The 18,926-nt window shown below is 41.4% G+C and overlaps 1 protein-coding gene across 2 annotated transcripts in view; it reads left to right on the top strand.

Moving 5' to 3' along the window:
- LOC126336484 (sialin-like) overlaps positions 1-15,586 on the top strand; it is a 58,791-nt gene extending 43,205 nt beyond the window's left edge. The window contains exons 9-10 of one of the 2 annotated variants that reach the window (XM_050000226.1): positions 7,125-7,210; positions 15,204-15,586. In XM_050000226.1, the coding sequence (XP_049856183.1) occupies positions 7,125-7,210; positions 15,204-15,446 (329 nt within the window). In that variant the 3' untranslated portion in view covers positions 15,447-15,586. The remainder of the gene's footprint in view (positions 1-7,124; positions 7,211-15,203) is intronic. The other variant, XM_050000227.1, reaches the window with a different exon arrangement.
- The last annotated feature ends 3,340 nt before the right edge of the window (positions 15,587-18,926 follow it).

The following is an 18,926-nucleotide window of genomic DNA, read 5'->3' as shown; positions in this document are numbered from 1 at the left end:
TTTATGATTCTTGAACCCAGTGTTAGCGATGATTAAGTAGTACTCTGTGCCAAATTCTACCAAGCAGCTTCCTCTATCATTTCTTATCCCCAATCCATATTCATCTACTACATTTCCTTCTCTACCTTCTCCTACTCTCGAATTCCAGTCACCCATGACTATTAAATTTTCGTCTCCCTTCACTATCTGTATTATTTCTTTTATTTCAACATACATTTCTTCAGTTTCTTCGTCATCTGCATAGCTAGTTGGCATATAAACTTGTACTACTGTAGTAGGCTTCGTGTCTATCTTGGCCACATTAATGCGATCACTATGCTGTTTGTAGTAGTTTACCCGAGTTCCTATTTTTTCATTCATTATTAAACCTACTCCTGCATTACCCCTATTTGACTTTGTATTTAAAACCCTGTATTCGCCTGAACAAAAGTCTTGTTCCTCCTGCCATCTAACTTCACTAATTCCCACTATATCTAACTTTAACCTATCCATTTCCATTTTTAAATTTTCTAACCTACCTGCTCGATTAAGGGATCTGATATTCCACGCTCTGATCCGCGATCCGCAGAACGCCAGTTTCGTTTCTCCTGAAAACGACGTCCTCTTGAGTAGTCCCCGCCCGGAGATTCGAATGGAGGACTACTTTACCTCTGGAATATTTTACCCAAGAGGACGCCATCATCATTAACCATACAGAAAAGCTGCATGCCCTCAGGAAAAATTATGGCTGTAATTTCCCCTTGCTTTTAACCGTTCGCAGTAGCAGCACAGCAAGGCCGTTTTGGTTAGTGTTACAAGGCCAGATCACTTAATCATCCAGACTGTTGCCCCTGCAACTACTGAAAAGGCTGCTGGCCCTCTTCAGGAACCATACGTTTGTCTGGCCTCTCAGCAGATACCCCTCCATTGTGGTTGCTCCTGCGGTACTTCTCTCTGTATTGCTGAAGCACGCAAGCCTTCCCACGAAAGACAAGGTCCATCATGGTTCATGGGGAGGGGGGGGGGGGGTGTAGGCCGGGGGAGTTAGTTAATAAAACGATTTAAATAAAGGACGTTTACATCACAGCCTACAACGGACCATCTTTTGTGTACAAAGTATTTTGAGGCCTTTGGTCCCAACAGAAACCAAATTTCAATGTAAGTAAATAAATATTATTTCTCTTTACTCATTTTAAACTACTGGGCTGGCTCGTCCTTATAGCACAGCAGATTGTGCTGGATGCTTGCCGTGACTGTTTGGTCACCTATACCCATTGCCAGATGACGGCATTTCACATGCTACAAAGTGCCCAGCAAAATATTGCCTGATTGTTTACAGTCATCCACATGGGGTTCAAGGACAGACGTCAGACGTTATCCTTACTGCATAATTATGTTTAATGCATGATTAGTGCCTGTATGGGACAGTCACTGAATTTTACCCATATGACATCAGTGATTGGAAATATGCAATTATACACTTCTGGAAATTGAAATAAGAACACCGTGAATTCATTGTCCCAGGAAGGGGAAACTTTATTGACACATTCCTGGGGTCAGATACATCACATGATCACACTGACAGAACCACAGGCACATAGACACAGGCAACAGAGCATGCACAATGTCGGCACTAGTACAGTGTATATCCACCTTTCGCAGCAATGCAGGCTGCTATTCTCCCATGGAGACGATCGTAGAGATGCTGGATGTAGTCCTGTGGAACGGCTTGCCATGCCATTTCCACCTGGCGCCTCAGTTGGACCAGCGTTCGTGCTGGACGTGCAGACCGCGTGAGACGACGCTTCATCCAGTCCCAAACATGCTCAATGGGGGACAGATCCGGAGATCTTGCTGGCCAGGCTAGTTGACTTACACCTTCTAGAGCACGTTGGGTGGCACGGGATACATGCGGACGTGCATTGTCCTGTTGGAACAGCAAGTTCCCTTGCCGGTCTAGGAATGGTAGAACGATGGGTTCGATGACGGTTTGGATGTACCGTGGACTATTCAGTGTCTCCTCGACGATCACCAGAGGTGTACGGCCAGTGTAGGAGATCGCTCCCCACACCATGATGCCGGGTGTTGGCCCTGTGTGCCTCGGTCGTATGCAGTCCTGATTGTGGCGCTCACCTGCACGGCGCCAAACACGCATACGACCATCATTGGCACCAAGACAGAAGCGACTCTCATCGCTGAAGACGACACGTCTCCATTCGTCCCTCCATTCACGCCTGTCGCGACACCACTGGAGGCGGGCTGCACGATGTTGGGGCGTGAGTGGAAGACGGCCTAACGGTGTGCGGGACCGTAGCCCAGCTTCATGGAGACGGCTGCGAATGGTCCTCGCCGATACCCCAGGAGCAACAGTGTCCCTAATTTGCTGGGAAGTGGCGGTGCTGTCCCCTACGGCAGTGCGTAGGATCCTACGGTCTTGGCGTGCATCCGTGCGTCGCTGCGGTCCGGTCCCAGGTCGACGGGCACGTGCACCTTCCGCCGACCACTGGCAACAACATCGATGTACTGTGGAGACCTCACGCCCCACGTGTTGAGCAATTCGGCGGTACGTCCATCCGGCCTCCCGCATGCCCACTATACGCCCTCGCTCAAAGTCCGTCAACTGCACATACGGTTCACGTCCACGCTGTCGCGGCATGCTACCAGTGTTAAAGACTGTGATGGAGCTCCGTATGCCACGGCAAACTGGCTGACACTGACGGCGGCGGTGCACAAATGCTGCGCAGCTAGCGCCATTCGACAGCCAACACCGCGGTTCCTGGTGTGTCCGCTGTGCCGTGCATGTGATCATTGCTTGTACAGCCCTCTCGCAGTGTCCGTAGCAAGTATGGTGGGTCTGACACACCGGTGTCAATGTGTTCTTTTTTCCATTTCCAGGAGTGTATATAGCACAAGTAAATTAAAATTCAAACTTTTGGTAAGTATATATGATTTCCAATTCATGTCCTCATCAGTATGCTCCACCAGTAGTTTTGAACAATTATTTTCTTATAAATCTCAAGGACTCATGAATAGTACCATTAAATATTTCATTTATTTCTCCTTTTTGTTATTGCAGCTTTATTGGGTTTGCTTATCATCATTGCATTTTATTATCATCATTGCATTTTCAGGAAAAAGCACTATTTCTGCTTTGCCTGTGTAATATGGAAGATCATTAGTGTGCAGGAACAACAGGCGTTATCCCAGAATAGAACCCTATGAAATGACTGTAGTTATTGCTCCCGTCATAAGTGTGAGAACTGAATGCGCTAAAATGAAGCTTTACCTCGTATCAGCTGTATATGGAATGAACAAGTTATTCGTCTTGGTGCATTGCTATAAAGGAAGGGCAGTGGCAAAACGACCAAAACCAGAAACACAAGAGAAGGTTTCTTAGATACACTTTAATATTATATTCACTATCTGATCGAAAGTATCCTGACACACCTGTGTAATGCGTAATTGACCACAAGGTGACACGACAGGAGGACCCACCAGCATAAAAGGAAGCTGGGTGTATAATGATGTAGGTAGAGAATTTTTCGATTGGGAGAACTCAGTGACTTGGAAAATAGATTAGTTATTGATATCACCTGACTAACAGACACTTTAGAGATATTTAAACTTTCTAAAGCTCTCGAAGTCGACTAATGGTGATGTGACTGGGAATCACGCTAGTTCCAAGGTGCTACCAGCCGTCGAGTTAGCACTGTGAACGTGATCACTTTCGTAGGGAGTTAAGAAAACGGGGCTACAACGCTAGGCAGTGCCCTGGAAGCCACACATTTCTGTAACCAGTGCTAAGCGACACTTGAGGTGATGTAAAGAGCGGCACCACTGGGCAGTGAGTGTCTGGGAACGAGTGATTTGGGGTGATTAGTCATACTATACACTGTGGTAATCCGATGGAGAAGGCTAAGGCCTGGAAAACCACGGAGGACGTGATGTTATGGTAAGGGGCTGGTTTTTTTTAATGTGTGGTCTCCTTATTGCGCTTAATGAAACGTTATATGCAATGGAACTCAACACATTTTACAGCGTTGGGTACTATGTACTGTAGAGGAGCAGTCTGTAGACGATGACTGAATTAGCATGACAGTGCACCCTCTCAAAGCAGCATCCGCGAGGCGATGGTTTGTGGACAATAACATTCCTGAAATGGACTGGCCTGCCCACAGTCCCGACCTAAACCCAATGGAACATATTCAGAATGAGTTAGGACGTCGAATTCGTTCCAGATCCCAGGGTGCAACATCAATGCCTTCTCTGGTTTTGGCTCTTGAGAAAGAATGCCTGTCATTCCTCCAGACATACGCACACACCTCATTACAAGTGGCCCCACAGATTTCAGGCAGCCGTAAAGACGAGGGGTGTAGACGTCTGGTAGTAATGTCCACTAACAGATGACCAGATACTTTTAGTCAGATAGCATTCATATTAATTCCACTTAGCTGCTGCACACAATTTTGTTACTATTCACCAACGACTCATTGGCTGAAACTTCCTGGCAGATTAAAACTGTGTGCCCGACCCAGACTCGAACTCGGGAACTTTGCCTTTCGCGGGCAAGTGGTCTACCATCTGAGCCACCGAAGCACGACTCACGCCCAGTACTCACAGCTTTACTTCTGCCAGTACCTCGTCTCCTACCTTCCAAACTTTACAGAAGCTCTTCTGCGAACCTTGCAGAACTAGCACTCCTGAAAGAAAGGATATTGCGGGGACATGGCTTAGCCACAGCCTGGGAACTTATTGGCTTCCCATTTATTATACAGCGAAAAATTTCATTAGATAATATGGAGGATATTTATGAAAAATCAGCTAGCATTTTTTCTCCAGCGAAATGTGTTTTCTGTGTTATTCAGAGTAATATCTGCAGGTGGTCTGTCACTACCTGCTTAACAGAGAACACCCACATTTACACTGTAGCCAAAGTATCAGAAAATATTTACTTCCTCCTGTTTTCTTAACCTCAAGTATTCAGTAAATTATCTAAATACTGTAACTTTGAGGAGATAATAATCTGATGTTAAAGCTTCGCTGATTATAGGGAAGAATGACACAGGGCAAAAAAGGTTTAGATTTTGGGAAGTGCTCTCTGATTATGTTATGTAAGTGCCACAAAAGCTGTATTTCAACAGATATAACGGAGTTCCCAGTGTTTTGTACAGAGACCTGATAGGCTATAATTCAGAATTTAACCTAGATGACTTCTGATTATTTCTATTCCTAAGATCAATGTCTCGATGCATCTGTAAGTAGAATTAACGTTTCTTACTTGACTGTAATATGCGCTACATCGCATATCTTGGTCAAATAAGTGGCTTTTATGAATAGGCGTAAAAAAATCACACTGAAGATTAAAATTAGTTTAGTGTGGGACTGAAGTTGAGAACATCGATATTCAAGGGCAAAACTCGTTTTTTTGTTTCCAAATTATAGATTTCTGAGAGTTGCAAATAAACATACGTTCTGTGGGGCCGTTATTAGTATAGTTACTTTGTTAAAATGTGGGTACTAGAGATGAAAGGATATAAAAATACATTGAATGTGATACTTATTCTCCATTTTTGAGTTTCAAGGGAAATAACACAATCTATTAAAAGGAGTGTACAGAGAATATCTAGATGGAATCTTCGGCTGTATAATGGAATTTACACTATTGAAATTATCAGTAAGTTCTTTACAGCCTTATCTTTCCCCTTATATGTGCTAGTCCTGCGTAGTTTGCAGAAGAGCTTTTGTAGAGTCTGACGAATAGGAGAGGGATAAAAGTAGACTATATCTGTGAAGCAAACTATGAATTGTGCCTGAATAGCTCAACATTATTATTATTTGTGTTAGAGCATTGCGACAATAGACAATTTCAAACTCATTATAAATTAAATAAATTAATAAAATGACATTATTATGTTGATCGATCGATAAATGTGTCACTATCAAGATGATATATCCACATACCTGTAGGCATCCTGGAGGCTCAAAATCTGTACAAAACTTCCAACGGAAACTGTGGGCCAAAACAGTAAATGTATCTGCAGTGAGATGAGACCAAGGAAAGGAGAAAGGATCCTTTATTGCTTTTCGATGTAAAATAATTAAAAAATGTGACTCTGGCATTGTATACATGAGGATAAGACTGAAAATGAGCAAGTGATAGTACACTCACATATGACGAATAGCGTTTACCATAGCTAGAAAGCATCATTTTACTACTGGAGATAGTTTGATTTTAAAGTCTTAAAAGGTACTCTGTCATATATGGCACGTAAACAATTAATATAACGTAACAAACAATGATAATGTAGAGAGACTTGTAAAAGGGTTGACAAAAGTTGTTTGTTGTAGCAGCAAAATGATACGACTTCAACAAAATGATTGTCAACAAAATGATTGTCAGTTTATAATTCGGCACCATGAACGCTTTTCAATATCGGATAATACGATGGCATATTGGCACAAATACAAATTTTGAGACAATATTCTGTTTAATTTTTTCCCCATTTCTGTAAGAGAAACATAAACTTACTGTATCATTTCTTTTCCCTTTTCTGTAAGCGAAACATAAACTTACTGCATCATTGTTCAGTTTTTTCGTAAACAGAACTTGAAATTTGCCAGTAAGATCGAAATTAATTCATTGTACGGATTTCAGTAAAGTAAACACGTGAAAGTTACGAGGGAGGTAGAAAATTTATCAGGTTTTTCCAGAAATGTATTGCTGTGGTACCCCACTCCAAGAAAATTTTGGGAAAATACCACTGGACACATCCCTATTTTTGCAATACTTTTATTCACAATAATAGAAACAATTAGTTTCTTAAGTTGTAAAGTGTATCTGATTCCATATTGTCAGATGGTTTTAAAGTACTTAACATGTTTAGACTGATTAAACAACTTAGATCCTCAGAAGATGTAAATATCTATATTAGTTGATGAGGTGGAACTGTTGTAGTGTGTCAGAAATCTTCATAAATGCAGTTGTTACATTTATATTTTGTGAGAGTTACCAGCGTATAAAATGCATTACCTAAAAAAAATTCTGAATTTTGGCAGTGTATCTGAGAGCTTGTTCTTCAGTTTCATTCATGTAATTTCACGTCGGTGTCTCCTTCTGAACTTTTGCTTCGTTTTTCTTCCAATAGGTGTACTCATGGGCATTGGTAACATGATTTGTGTGACTCCAGGATTTCTGTCCGCTGCAGTTGTTGGTGCACTGACATACAAAAATGTGAGTTATGCAATTCTGGCTAACATTTTATAACTTCAGGTAGCTGACATTTCATGATGTTTTTGAAACTTAGATTTCGCTGTTTAGTAAACGTGTGTCAACATCGTAATGTCTATGGCAATTTCACAGCTAAGGGGAAAATTTGTATAATGCAAATTGTAGTTTGTTTCTTTAACTATGCAATGTAAACGAGTTAAGACAGAATCAGTGTTCGATGTTCATTTGTGATGAAACTAGTCACTGTGTTTCGAGAATTCAGTCTAATATACATTAGTGTTAAAATTTAAGAAAACCAATCCACACTTGTACACACACACACACACACACACACACACACACACACACACACACACACACCTTTTTCATTAATTGTAGAACTCATTAACATCTTTATATAACGTATCAGTTTTTCGCCTTTTTGTAATTTATTACCGATTCCCAGAGGAAGTCTCTACTGAACGTGTATTTTATTTTATTTTTAAGTGCCCTTTTGGATCAATCATTTCTGCTCTTCACTCGTTGACTGCCTTGCATGAAAATATACGTTTAGCCTTGTGTTGTGAGGAATTTCTGCTCTGCCTTCCTGGAGAAAGGCAATGAACATCCGTTATAGTTCGTGAGATAATATCGGGATGGACGCACTAAAAAACTGGTCAGAAGAAATTCCGGCACATTCCTGTGTGGTCTGCGTTAGGTGTAAGGCGTACGAAGGTGGATAACCGAGCTTTCTCCCTGAATATTTAGGCGCAAAGTTTCGTCTCCCTATCTCTTGAAGGATCTGGTATTCGTATTTTAACAAGGACGCCAGAAGTACTCTTGCGCCATTTTCCCTGCTCTGATGGCGATACACATAGGTCGTGGCAATGGACTGCTCAGATAAGATTGCAAGCAGTGCAAGCGAGACGCACTGTCTTTCGCTGGCCGAAAGGCACATAGCAGGGGAGATTTCTAGAGGACAGTCAGCTATCCATGGGGAACGAAAGTACCGGATGCGTTTCGATGGTTGAGAACAATCGACATGTTGTAAAATACAGTTGCGTCGTTGTTTGAAGATGCAGAGTTCAGTCATCTAGAAGTGGGAATTAGCAGAAAGGTCGACGGTATCAGACAGATATTGGGGTTTGTATAAATCGAATCTGTGTAGGACAAAACAGAAGGATTATGGAAGACTTCAGAGACTGCTGTGCGGAGCTGCTTCAGTCTGCAAACTGAATTGGTAGGAAACATTTAATGTTAGTGAGGTTAGAGAGGAGTTTAGGCAGCGAAGGAATCTGTTAGTGACAAAGCATTGCCAACATCCCATCCAATCTGAGAATTCATATTTTTAATGTCCACACAATGGTGATCATTTTTACCCACCTTTTACCCACTGAAAGAAATTCATACGGGACAGTAGTGCTTAGCAGTTCTGCATAATTTTGTAGTCGAAATTTAATGCCAGAAAGATAACAGCAATAAAAGTGTTAGCTTACTATGCAACCTGTCCGCAGTGCTATTGTGACAGTGGTTAGTAGTATCAATACGAAAAGTGGAAACATGGTTTAAAGACCGAGTAGTCGTCTCCATAAGGCTGTACCGACTCATACATTACTCCGCGCCGCATTACTTTCAGAATACTCTCTGTTACGTTCAGGGCTTACATGATTCATACTTTAATTACAGCCCACTGTGGCCACTGCACTTACGCTGACTACCGGTTAGAACCAGTAACAGACAGAATATCTGGTATCATGAGTTACTATTGTGGTCCTATGGGACAAGAGCTATCAGCTGTTACTAGTTTACAGGCCATTATCGACTCTAATCCCCAGATACCTTCTAAGGTTTGTATACCAGTAGTCATGTCAAATGAACAAGCACATTGCAACACCTTAAAATTAGAGTTGAACATTCGTATTAAATTACAGTAAATTTGTTCCTCCACTCTTACCATCAGTGATTCCATACCTAAAAATCTTTGAGTGAGAAGCGAGATGTCCCGAAACAGGTCACGGAAGTGAGATGCATTATTTAAGAAAAAGTATACCTCACTTATTTGTACGACAACGCATACATTTTCGCGAAGTCTTTTACCTTCTATTTTCTTTTCCTCCCTGTTGCAGGAATTTAACATCGGGTTATGTGAAGTCAATGAACAGCTAATATAATTTGTAATGATTCCCGGTAGTGAATACAGATACAGTAATCCAGATACTAATTCAAAGGCTTTAAGGTCCCTCAGAGGCTGTGGGAAGTTACTACACAACTAGTAAAACACACAATCCAAAGAAAGTGTAATTCAGTGAGCGAAATTTATCCAAATTTGGATTCGTAGTTAATCTGAATTCCTAAGGCTACCCTCATGTCGCTACAGTGTGCACCACTAAGGGCAGTAGAATCAGAGCATGCCGTGCATGGGAACCCTAGTACTTCTGTTTGTTCATTATTAAGCATAATTTTATACAGAATTAAACACATTAAATAATAATTACTGACTCTCCTGGAAATACACAATACGAAAACCGTCTGGAGGTGGATACTTGTGGGCTGACACAATACTGTGGAATTATGTTGAAGAAATCAACATTAGTAAAGGAGAACACATGTAAGTTGGACAGAAAAAGAGTTTGAATACAAAACACGCTTTCGCTACGGCCATTTGCCGTCAGTTCAATCACTGAAAACACAGATGTGGGGTCAACAGTGACAGAAGACAGTACCAACACTTGTCAGGCAGGAACGTTCCGTGATAACCAAATGTCGACTAAGCTAACAATATACACGCATGAAAAAAAAAAGTTTTGCATGATCTCGGTTCCGAGAGTACCGGAACCTATACAGAAAATTGGATTAGCGATCAACATAAACATCATTTCCACCTATCTTACAGCTCATGAAAACCACATATTGCATGTGGCACCACTATACAGCAAGTACTTCAGAGATGGTGGTCCAGAATACTGTACACACTAGTACCTCAAATATGCAGTAACAGGTTCTGTTGCAAGTTCATCAGATTGTGACACTCCTCAACGGCGATTCGGCTTAGATCCCTCGGAGTGGTTGGTGGGTCATGTCGTCCATAAACAGCCCTTTTCAATCTACCCCAGGCATGTTCGATAAGCTTTTTGTCGGGAGAACTTGGTGGCACTCTAGTCGAGCGATACTGTTACCCTGAAGGAAGTTATTCACAAGATGTGCACGATGAGGGAGCCGATTGTTGTCCATGAAGACGAATGCCTTGCCACTATGCTGCCGATATGGTTCGCACTATCGGTCGGAGGATGGCATTTGCGTATCGCACAGCCGTTTCGGCGCCTTCCATGACCACCAGCGGCGTACATCGGCCCCACATAATATCACCCCAAAACAGCAGGGAACGTCCACCTTGCTCCATTCGCTGGACAGTGTGTCTAAGGCGTTCAGCCTGACCGGGCTGCCTCCAAAGACGTCTCCGACGATTGTCTGGTTGAAGGCATATTCGACACTTATCGGTGAAAACGTGATGCCAATCCTGAGCAGTCCATTCGGCATGTTGTTGGGCCCATCTGTACCAACCTGCATGGTATCGTGGTTGCAAAGATGGACCTCACAATGTACGTCTGGAGTGTAGTGGCGCATCACTCAGCCTATTGCGCATAGTTGGAGTCGTAACACGGTGTCCTGTGACTGCACAAAAGCATTTTTCAACGTGGTGGCGTTGCTGTCAGGATCCTCCGAACCATAATCCGTAGGTACCTGTCATCCACAGCAGTAGTAGCCCTTGGGCGGCCTGCGCGAGGCGCGTCATCGACTGTTCCTCTCTTTCTGTGTCTCCTCCATGTCCGAACAACATCGCTTTGATTCACTCCAGGACGCCTGGACACTTCCCACGTTAAGAGCCCTTCCCGACACTCAGTAATAATGCGGAGGCGATCGAACCGCGGTATTGACGGTCTAGGCTTGGCTGGACTACAGACAACACGAGCACGAGCCGTGTACCTCCTTCCTGGCGGAATGACTGGATCTGATCGGCTGTCGGTCCCCCTCCGTCTATTTGGGGCTGCTCATGCATGGTTCTTTACTTCTTTGGGCGGGTTTAGTGACATCTCTGAACCGTCAAAATGACTGTGTCTGTCACAGTCAACATCTGTCATTAGGAGTTCTGGAAACTGGGGTGATGCAGAACTTTTTTTGATGTGAGTAGTTCAAATTGCAGTCCAGGAGAAAACCCTATAGTCCAGGGTTGTCTTCAGTGGATACACCGGCGAGGTTGCTGCAAAGATTGGATGGTTCCAACAGGTGAAGCTGTGACGAAATGATCCACGGCAACCCTTAAATCTGCCTTGGATGTTTTTGCACATGACCTGATGCGTCAGGGTACTTACTTCGAAGCCGCACCTAGTGACCTTGCTAGCTGTGGACATAATTTATCGACTGATCCGCTGATACTTACTGCAGGTTTACAAGAAAAACCATATGTGCATTTAGCATCCTGGAGTTCACTGAATGTGAATCAGTTGCAATAAATAGTCAGTCAGTTGCAATAAATAGTTCAGTGAAGAATTCATAACAGTTGTAATGGACAAAACAACTCGGCGAGGTTTTTTACATATTTATTGTGTAAAATAGGGTTTCGTCTTGAATGTCATAGCAGATCAGCATGAGTAAGACATTCATAAGGAGTCTAACGAATCAGTGATATGCTATGAACTTGACACGCTATGCACCATCAACCTGATGGCAAATTTCTACAGTAATGGATTAGAAGTGCTACCTTTTCCGACACTTAACTCTCTCTCTCTGCATAATAAACTGAGCTAACTGACTGTGAAATGAAGTTATGTGAATGAATGAGTATTCATTTCTCTAATACTGTACGATTCTGAGCAGCTATGAGGAAGGGCAATCAAACAAGTAATTGATATTCACCGTCCTTGAAGTTTTATTCAGGAGTAAGAACATTCTGTTAGTTTGTTGCACCCAATCGGACATAAAAGTTGAACGTCTGTATAATTAGTTAAAACTTGGATGGATTATTTAGCCACTGTTGCATGTACTGTGTTATTTAGCCGCTGATACGAGTGTGTTTTTCTACTGTGTCTTCTAATTTTTGCACATTTATATTTATAAATGTTTAAGGTAGTATGAATCTATATAAGTTATAAATTAAAGTACTCCACCGTGTTTGTCTGCCTGCCCGCACAGGCGTTTTGCGGGAACTACTGCAGCGGTTTTCGCTAATAGACAGAATGATTCACGGGGAATGTTCGTAAATATTTGTATAACTTATTACCGCTATGACAGAAATGTCATCCAATCTCAGATACTGCTAGCCATGAGAAACCTAGACGGATCGCTAGTCACATTATATTTGTTTAATCTTGAGGGTAAGGAAGACATATTTTAAGGAAAGTACAGTGGAGAGTCTAGGGTTGAATACAAACAATAGAACGAGTTCATAGGTTACAGTATTGATATTGTCACTCTGCACTTGCATGTGTATGTTTATGTTTTGTCATTTTATTTCTAATTGAGAATTATAGAAAAAACACCAGAAAAGAAAACATTTTATACAGAAAGGGTTGTCACGAGCAGACTAAGAATATGAGTGAAACCAATGGTACAGGATACATTTTGAATGACTACTTCATTCTAAACGTTTCACTGTCACTTCTCCATATCATCATAATGTTTTGAAATGAAAAGTGCCCTAAGAACAAATTTCGGAAGTTAGGCAACCCACATCAGTTTCCTGTTTCTCTTGTCAATAACCCATATGCCAAAGTTATTTACAGTCAGCTCTAACTTTTAAAATATTTATGATACTGAAACATCTTGCATGAATACCAAAAATGTTATCATCACAAACGACTTTTGTTCGCACACATCAAGTGCTACGCAACAAAAAGAAAATTAAAAGGGTGAGAGCTCTAATCAAGCCATCAAAATTGTATTGCACATGACAGTGAAACCCTGCTTGTCCCCCCCACCCCCCTACCCCCAGCTCCTTCCTCTTTACAGTCCCAGTGTGAAAGTTCATGTATATACATAGACCTTCCCTGCGTCTAACTAATTCTGGATGTCAATCCGTTATTAACCAGTATTACCTAATCCCAGTCCGCCACTGGTAACGTGTTTGCCCACCATGCCGTGGTCCTGCATTCGATTCCCGGCTGGTTTGGAGATTTTCTCCGCACGTGGACAGGGTTTTGTGTTGTCCTCATAATCGTTTCATTGTCACCAACGCGCAAGTCGCTTAATGTGGCATCACCTGAATTAATAGTTACAGCCCGGCGACCAAACTTCCCTGAATGGCATTGCAAATTGAACAACTAAACCAAAGCTACAACCACGACCAAAACCACTTCTAATTATACGCTGACAACGAAAACAATTCTGATATCCATTCCCATTCCTCCCAGAGTGGGATTCTTCTGTCCAATTAAACTGTGTTAGTTCTGGATCACACCACGACAACCGCGACACAAGGCTCGTGTACTAGTAGAAGACTTTGCGAAAGACTTTTTCCATGTATCTTTCCACTGCTTTCAATTCCACCGTTTTCACCTACACGTTCTACCCGATAGAGCAATTATGCAGGTAGGTATGTCAGTTACCATATTTACTGCAATCACTGAGCATATCTTATACGGACAACACGACTAATTAGCCGACCACTGGTATGAATAGCCACTACCAGACTATGGCTAGAAAGGGGATGAACCATTTATGTACAGTGCATGCTACTTTCCTTACTGTTGTTGATGTAACTAGTTGTTTCAGACATCACGCCGTTAGGGTCTTCACCTCCAAAGGACAGTTTCTGTTAATTGCGTATTTGAAAACTATCCACCCAACGCAACCATAGTGTTAGGTCTACTAACTTGAATCTCCAGTAGTATTTGTCCTTCACGTACCTCTCTGTATCCCCAGTCATCTTCCCACGCCCTTGTTCTCAATATATTCTCTCTCTCCATTAATTAACGTCATTCTTTTGCTTGACCCCTACTTTAATTTTTAATTCCACCATCTCACTCTATCCTCTTTGGTTTCGGGACAGATAATGAATCAAGAGTGAAGAGCAAACATGACAAGTAACAATTTTGTATTTTCCATTTACTAATATTTATTAAAATTAATCAACCAGTCTCTAGAAAATCATCAAATAGGGTATGTTCTCTTAGTAAGGATTGTCTCCTCTTAATCAGTTCTGGTATTAATCACATTTATGATCCAAACTATTTCTGGCAAATACCGGTTTTACTTAGCTGTAACATTTTCTCCATCTACCGTAATCAAATGTCAAACAATTACTTGTGTCTCTTTCATTTCGTAGAAGGTATGTGAAGAAACTCTATATATGCTTGCTTCCATTTAAACTAGAAACAGTCGCATTTCACTATTTTAATTATTTAACAATATGGACATATGGGTTTGGGAGTGTTGTAGTAAATAATTTAATTATTTTTAAATAAAAGGTTTTTGTTGTTTCACATTGTACAACGAATTTTTTTGCAACATTCAGCTGTCTATTTTGGTGCACTTCTTATTACAATAAAAATTTATAACGAAAATTGAGAAATAAGGAAGACCACTCACCGAACAGTAGATATGTTGACTCGTCGATAGGAACTAGAACAATATGGCACCTATGAACTGAATGATGACATTTGTTTGCAACGGGAAACAAACCGACACTTTCCGTGGACACTGAGAGTCGTATATAGGATCTGATAAGCTTCATTTGTTTGGGCTGAATCCAACTACATATTGAAGAAAACGAAATTGACCCATATATGCATAAACACTATAGAAAATGTCCATGACGACTCTTAGGGGAGACACCCAATATATTTCCTAAGAGCAGAGCACGTATATCTAAATGTAATTTTGTGGTAACATTTCAAAACATCTTAGGATTATTTTCGTAAATACTTTTAGACTGTTCCTGACGTTAAAATTCGTGTTACGAACTTAACCTAGAAATTTAAGAATTTAAATTTTAGCTAACGTGAACAATAATTTGTTGCAGCAATCGTCTGAACAGTGGAAGAAAATTTTCCTTATATCAGCAGGCATCCTTTTACCTCCTGGTGTCCTACATCTTCTCAGATCGTCATCCGAAGTACAAGAGTGGAATTTCCCGAAGTCATTGTCAAAAGAATTGAAACATGATATCTCTGCGAAGGACGTCGAAGCTCAGCAACGTCTGACATCAGAACATGAAACTGAAGGTCATCAGGATAAAGAAGAGAAACAAAACCATATACTGTGAGAAAGATTTTATGAGGAAGTTCAGAATTATAAGGATGTTTAAATGTTTTGACAGTTTTTATACACGTTGACCAGAGAAGATTAACAGATACCATTTGTATTGAAGCACCTTTAGAAAATAAAAATTCCACTAAAACTAATTTTGTATCATCATCAATTAAGACTGATTATGCCTTTCAGTCTTTAGTCTGGAGCATAGCCCCCTTATAAAATTCCTCCATGATCCTCTATTCAGTGCTAAAGTTAGTGCCTCTTCTGATGTTAAACCTATTACTTCAAAAGCATTCTTAACCGAATCCAGGTACCTTCATCTTGGTCTACCCCGACTCCTCCTACCCTCTACTGCAGAACCCATGAGTCTTTTGGGTGACCTTGCTTCTCCCATGAGTGTAACATGACCCCACCATCTAAGCCTGTTCACCATGACTGCTACATCTATAGAGTTCATTCCCAGATTTCTTTGATTTCTTCATTGTGGACACTCTCCTGCCATTGTTCCCATCTACTAGCACCTACAATCATCCTAGCTACTTTCATATCCGTAACCTCAACCTTGTTGATAAGGTAACCACCCAGCTTTTGCTCCCATACAACAAAGTTGGTCGAAATATTGAACGGTGCACAGCTAACTTAGTCTTGGCACTGACTACCTTCTTGCAGAAGAGAGTAGATCGTAGCTGAGCACTCACTGCATTAGCTTTGCTACACCTCGCTTCCAGTTCTTTTACTATGTTGCCATCCTGTGAGAATATGCATCAAATGGCTCTGAGCACTATGGGACTTAACATATGTGGTCATCAGTCCCTTAGAACTTGGAACTACTTAAACCTAACTAACATAAGGACATCACACACATCCATGGCCGAGGCAGGGTTCGACCTGCGACCGTAACAGTCGCGCGGTTCCGGACTGAGCGCCTAGAACCGCGAGACCACCGCGGCCGGCTGAGAATATGCATCCTAAGTACATGAAACCGTCCACCTGTTCTAACTTTGTTCCTCCTATTTGGCACTCAATCCGTTTATATTTCTTTACCACTGACATTACTTTCGTTTTGGAGATGCTAATCTTCATACCATAGTCCTTACATTACTGATCTAGCTCTGAAATATTACTTTGCAAACTTTCAATCGAATCTGCCATCACAACTAAGTCATTCGCATATGCAAGACTCCTTATTTTGTGTTCACATATCTTAATCTCACTCAGCTAGTCTATTGTTTTCAACATATGATCTATAAATAATATGAACAACAGTGGAGACAGGTTGCAGCCTTGGCCTTGCCTATCCCTGAAACTAATCTGAACCATGAACTCAATTTACCGTCAACTCTAACTGCTGCCTGACTATCCATGTAAAGACCTTTAATTGCTTGCAAAAGTTTGCCTCCTATTCCATAATGTCGTAGAACAGACAATAGCTTCCTCCTAGGAACCCGGCCATATGCATTTTCTAGATCTATAAAGCATAGATACAATTCCCTGTTCAAATCATAACACTTCTCCATTACTTGCCGTAAGCTAAAGATCTGGTCCTGAGAACCTCTAAGGGGCCTAAACCCACACTGATTTTCATCCAGTTGGTCCTCAACTAATACTCGCACTTTCCTTTCAACAATACCTGAGAAGATTTTACCCACAACGCTGATTAAAGAGATACCTCTGTAGTTGTTACAATCTTTTCTGTTTCCATGTTTAAAGATTGGTGTGATTACTGCTTTCGTCCAGTCTGATGGAACCTGTCCCGACTCCCACGCCATTTCATTTATCCTGTTTAGCCATTTAAGACCTGACATTCCACTGTATTTGATGAGTTCCGACTTAAATTCATCCACCCCAGCCGCTTTATTACACTGAAATCTATTGACCATTTTCTCCACTTCCTCGAATGTGATCCTATTTCCATCATCATTCCTATCCCAGTTTACCTTGAAATCTGAAACATTACTGATCGTATTTTCTCCTACATTGAACAACTGTTCAAAATATTCCCTCTATCTGCCCAAGGCATCCACAGTATCACCAGCAGTTTTCCTGACCTGTTCAAAATACTTGTCATTTCCTTCTTACCTCCCTTTCGAAGACTGCTAATTACACTCCAGAATAGTTTTCCAGCAGCTTGATCCATAGTCTCCAACTGGTTTCCAAAGTCTTCCCAAGATTTCTTCTTGGATGCTGCAATTATCTGTTTTGCTTTGTTTCTTTCTTCAACACAACTTTCTCTGTCTACCTGAGTTCTAGTATGAGCCATTTTTGATACGCCTTCCTCTTCCTTTTACAGGATGCCTTGACTGTGTCATTCCACCAAGCTGTTTGCTTCATCCTACGTTTACACACTACTGTTCCAAGACATTCTTTAGCCACTGCTAGTACTGTGTCCCTGTACCTTGTCCATTCCTTTTCCAATGTCTGTAATTGACTACATTCCACTAGATGATACCTTTCTGAGATCGCTGTTATGTACTTTTGCCTGATTTCCTTTCCCTGAAGTTTCTCCACTCTTATCCTCCTACATATGGACCTGACCTCCTGCACTTTCGTCTTCACAACCCAATTTCACTGCAGATTAAATAATGATCAGTGTCATCAAAGAATCGCCTGAACACGTGTGTCCTTCACAGCCTTCCTGAATTCGTGATCTGTTATTATATAGTCAATGACAGGTCTGGTTCCCCTGCCTTCCCAAGTATACCGGTGAATGTTCTTATGTTTAAAAAGGGAGTTTGTGATTACTAAGCCGATACTGGCATAGAAATCCAAGAGTTGTTTCCCGTTCCTGTTGGCCTCTATATCCTCTCCAAATTTACCCATAACCTTTTGATACCCTTCTGTTCGGTTTCCAATCCTGGCATTAAAATCCCCCATGAGCAGAACACTGTCCTTGTCCTTTACTCTAACAACTACATCACTGAGTGCCTCATAAAAACTGTCCATCTTATCTTGATCTGTCCCTTCACAATGCGAATATACTGACACAACCTTAATTTTCTTGCTGGACACTGTCAAATCTATCCACATCAGTGGTTTGTTTACATACCTTATTGCAACTACACTGGGTTCCATTTGTTTCCTGATATAAAGCCCTTCACCTCATTGTGCTATTCCTGCTTTGACTCCTGACAGGTAGACCTTGTATTCTCCCACTTCCTCTTCTAATTAATTCTGTATATTACAATTTATTCATTCACTTGCACATTATAATGTGTAGTTCCCATCATCATGCAGAGCCTTTAGAAATGTGGGATAAAGTTGAAAAGTACATTTTTTTTACGATTTACAGTAGCATATGTCGTCATAGATGTCTGAGGCTATCAACGACAGAACTTAAAAAGAGTTAACAGTTGACAGCTCCTGGCCTGTATGAGTATATCAGTGTCTTCTCTCATCAGACATCTCAGCCGTTTGTTACAACTTCAAATCGTAGGTCAACCCTCACTGCATTGAACGTACCGAGTTCTAACCACAGAAAATGAAGCATTTA

This window comes from Schistocerca gregaria, chromosome 2 (genome assembly GCF_023897955.1).
Source record: "Schistocerca gregaria isolate iqSchGreg1 chromosome 2, iqSchGreg1.2, whole genome shotgun sequence".
Classification (NCBI taxonomy): domain Eukaryota; kingdom Metazoa; phylum Arthropoda; class Insecta; order Orthoptera; family Acrididae; genus Schistocerca; species Schistocerca gregaria.
The sequence above is the reverse complement of the archived record's forward strand: the minus strand, read 5'-3'. Positions and strand labels throughout refer to the sequence as shown.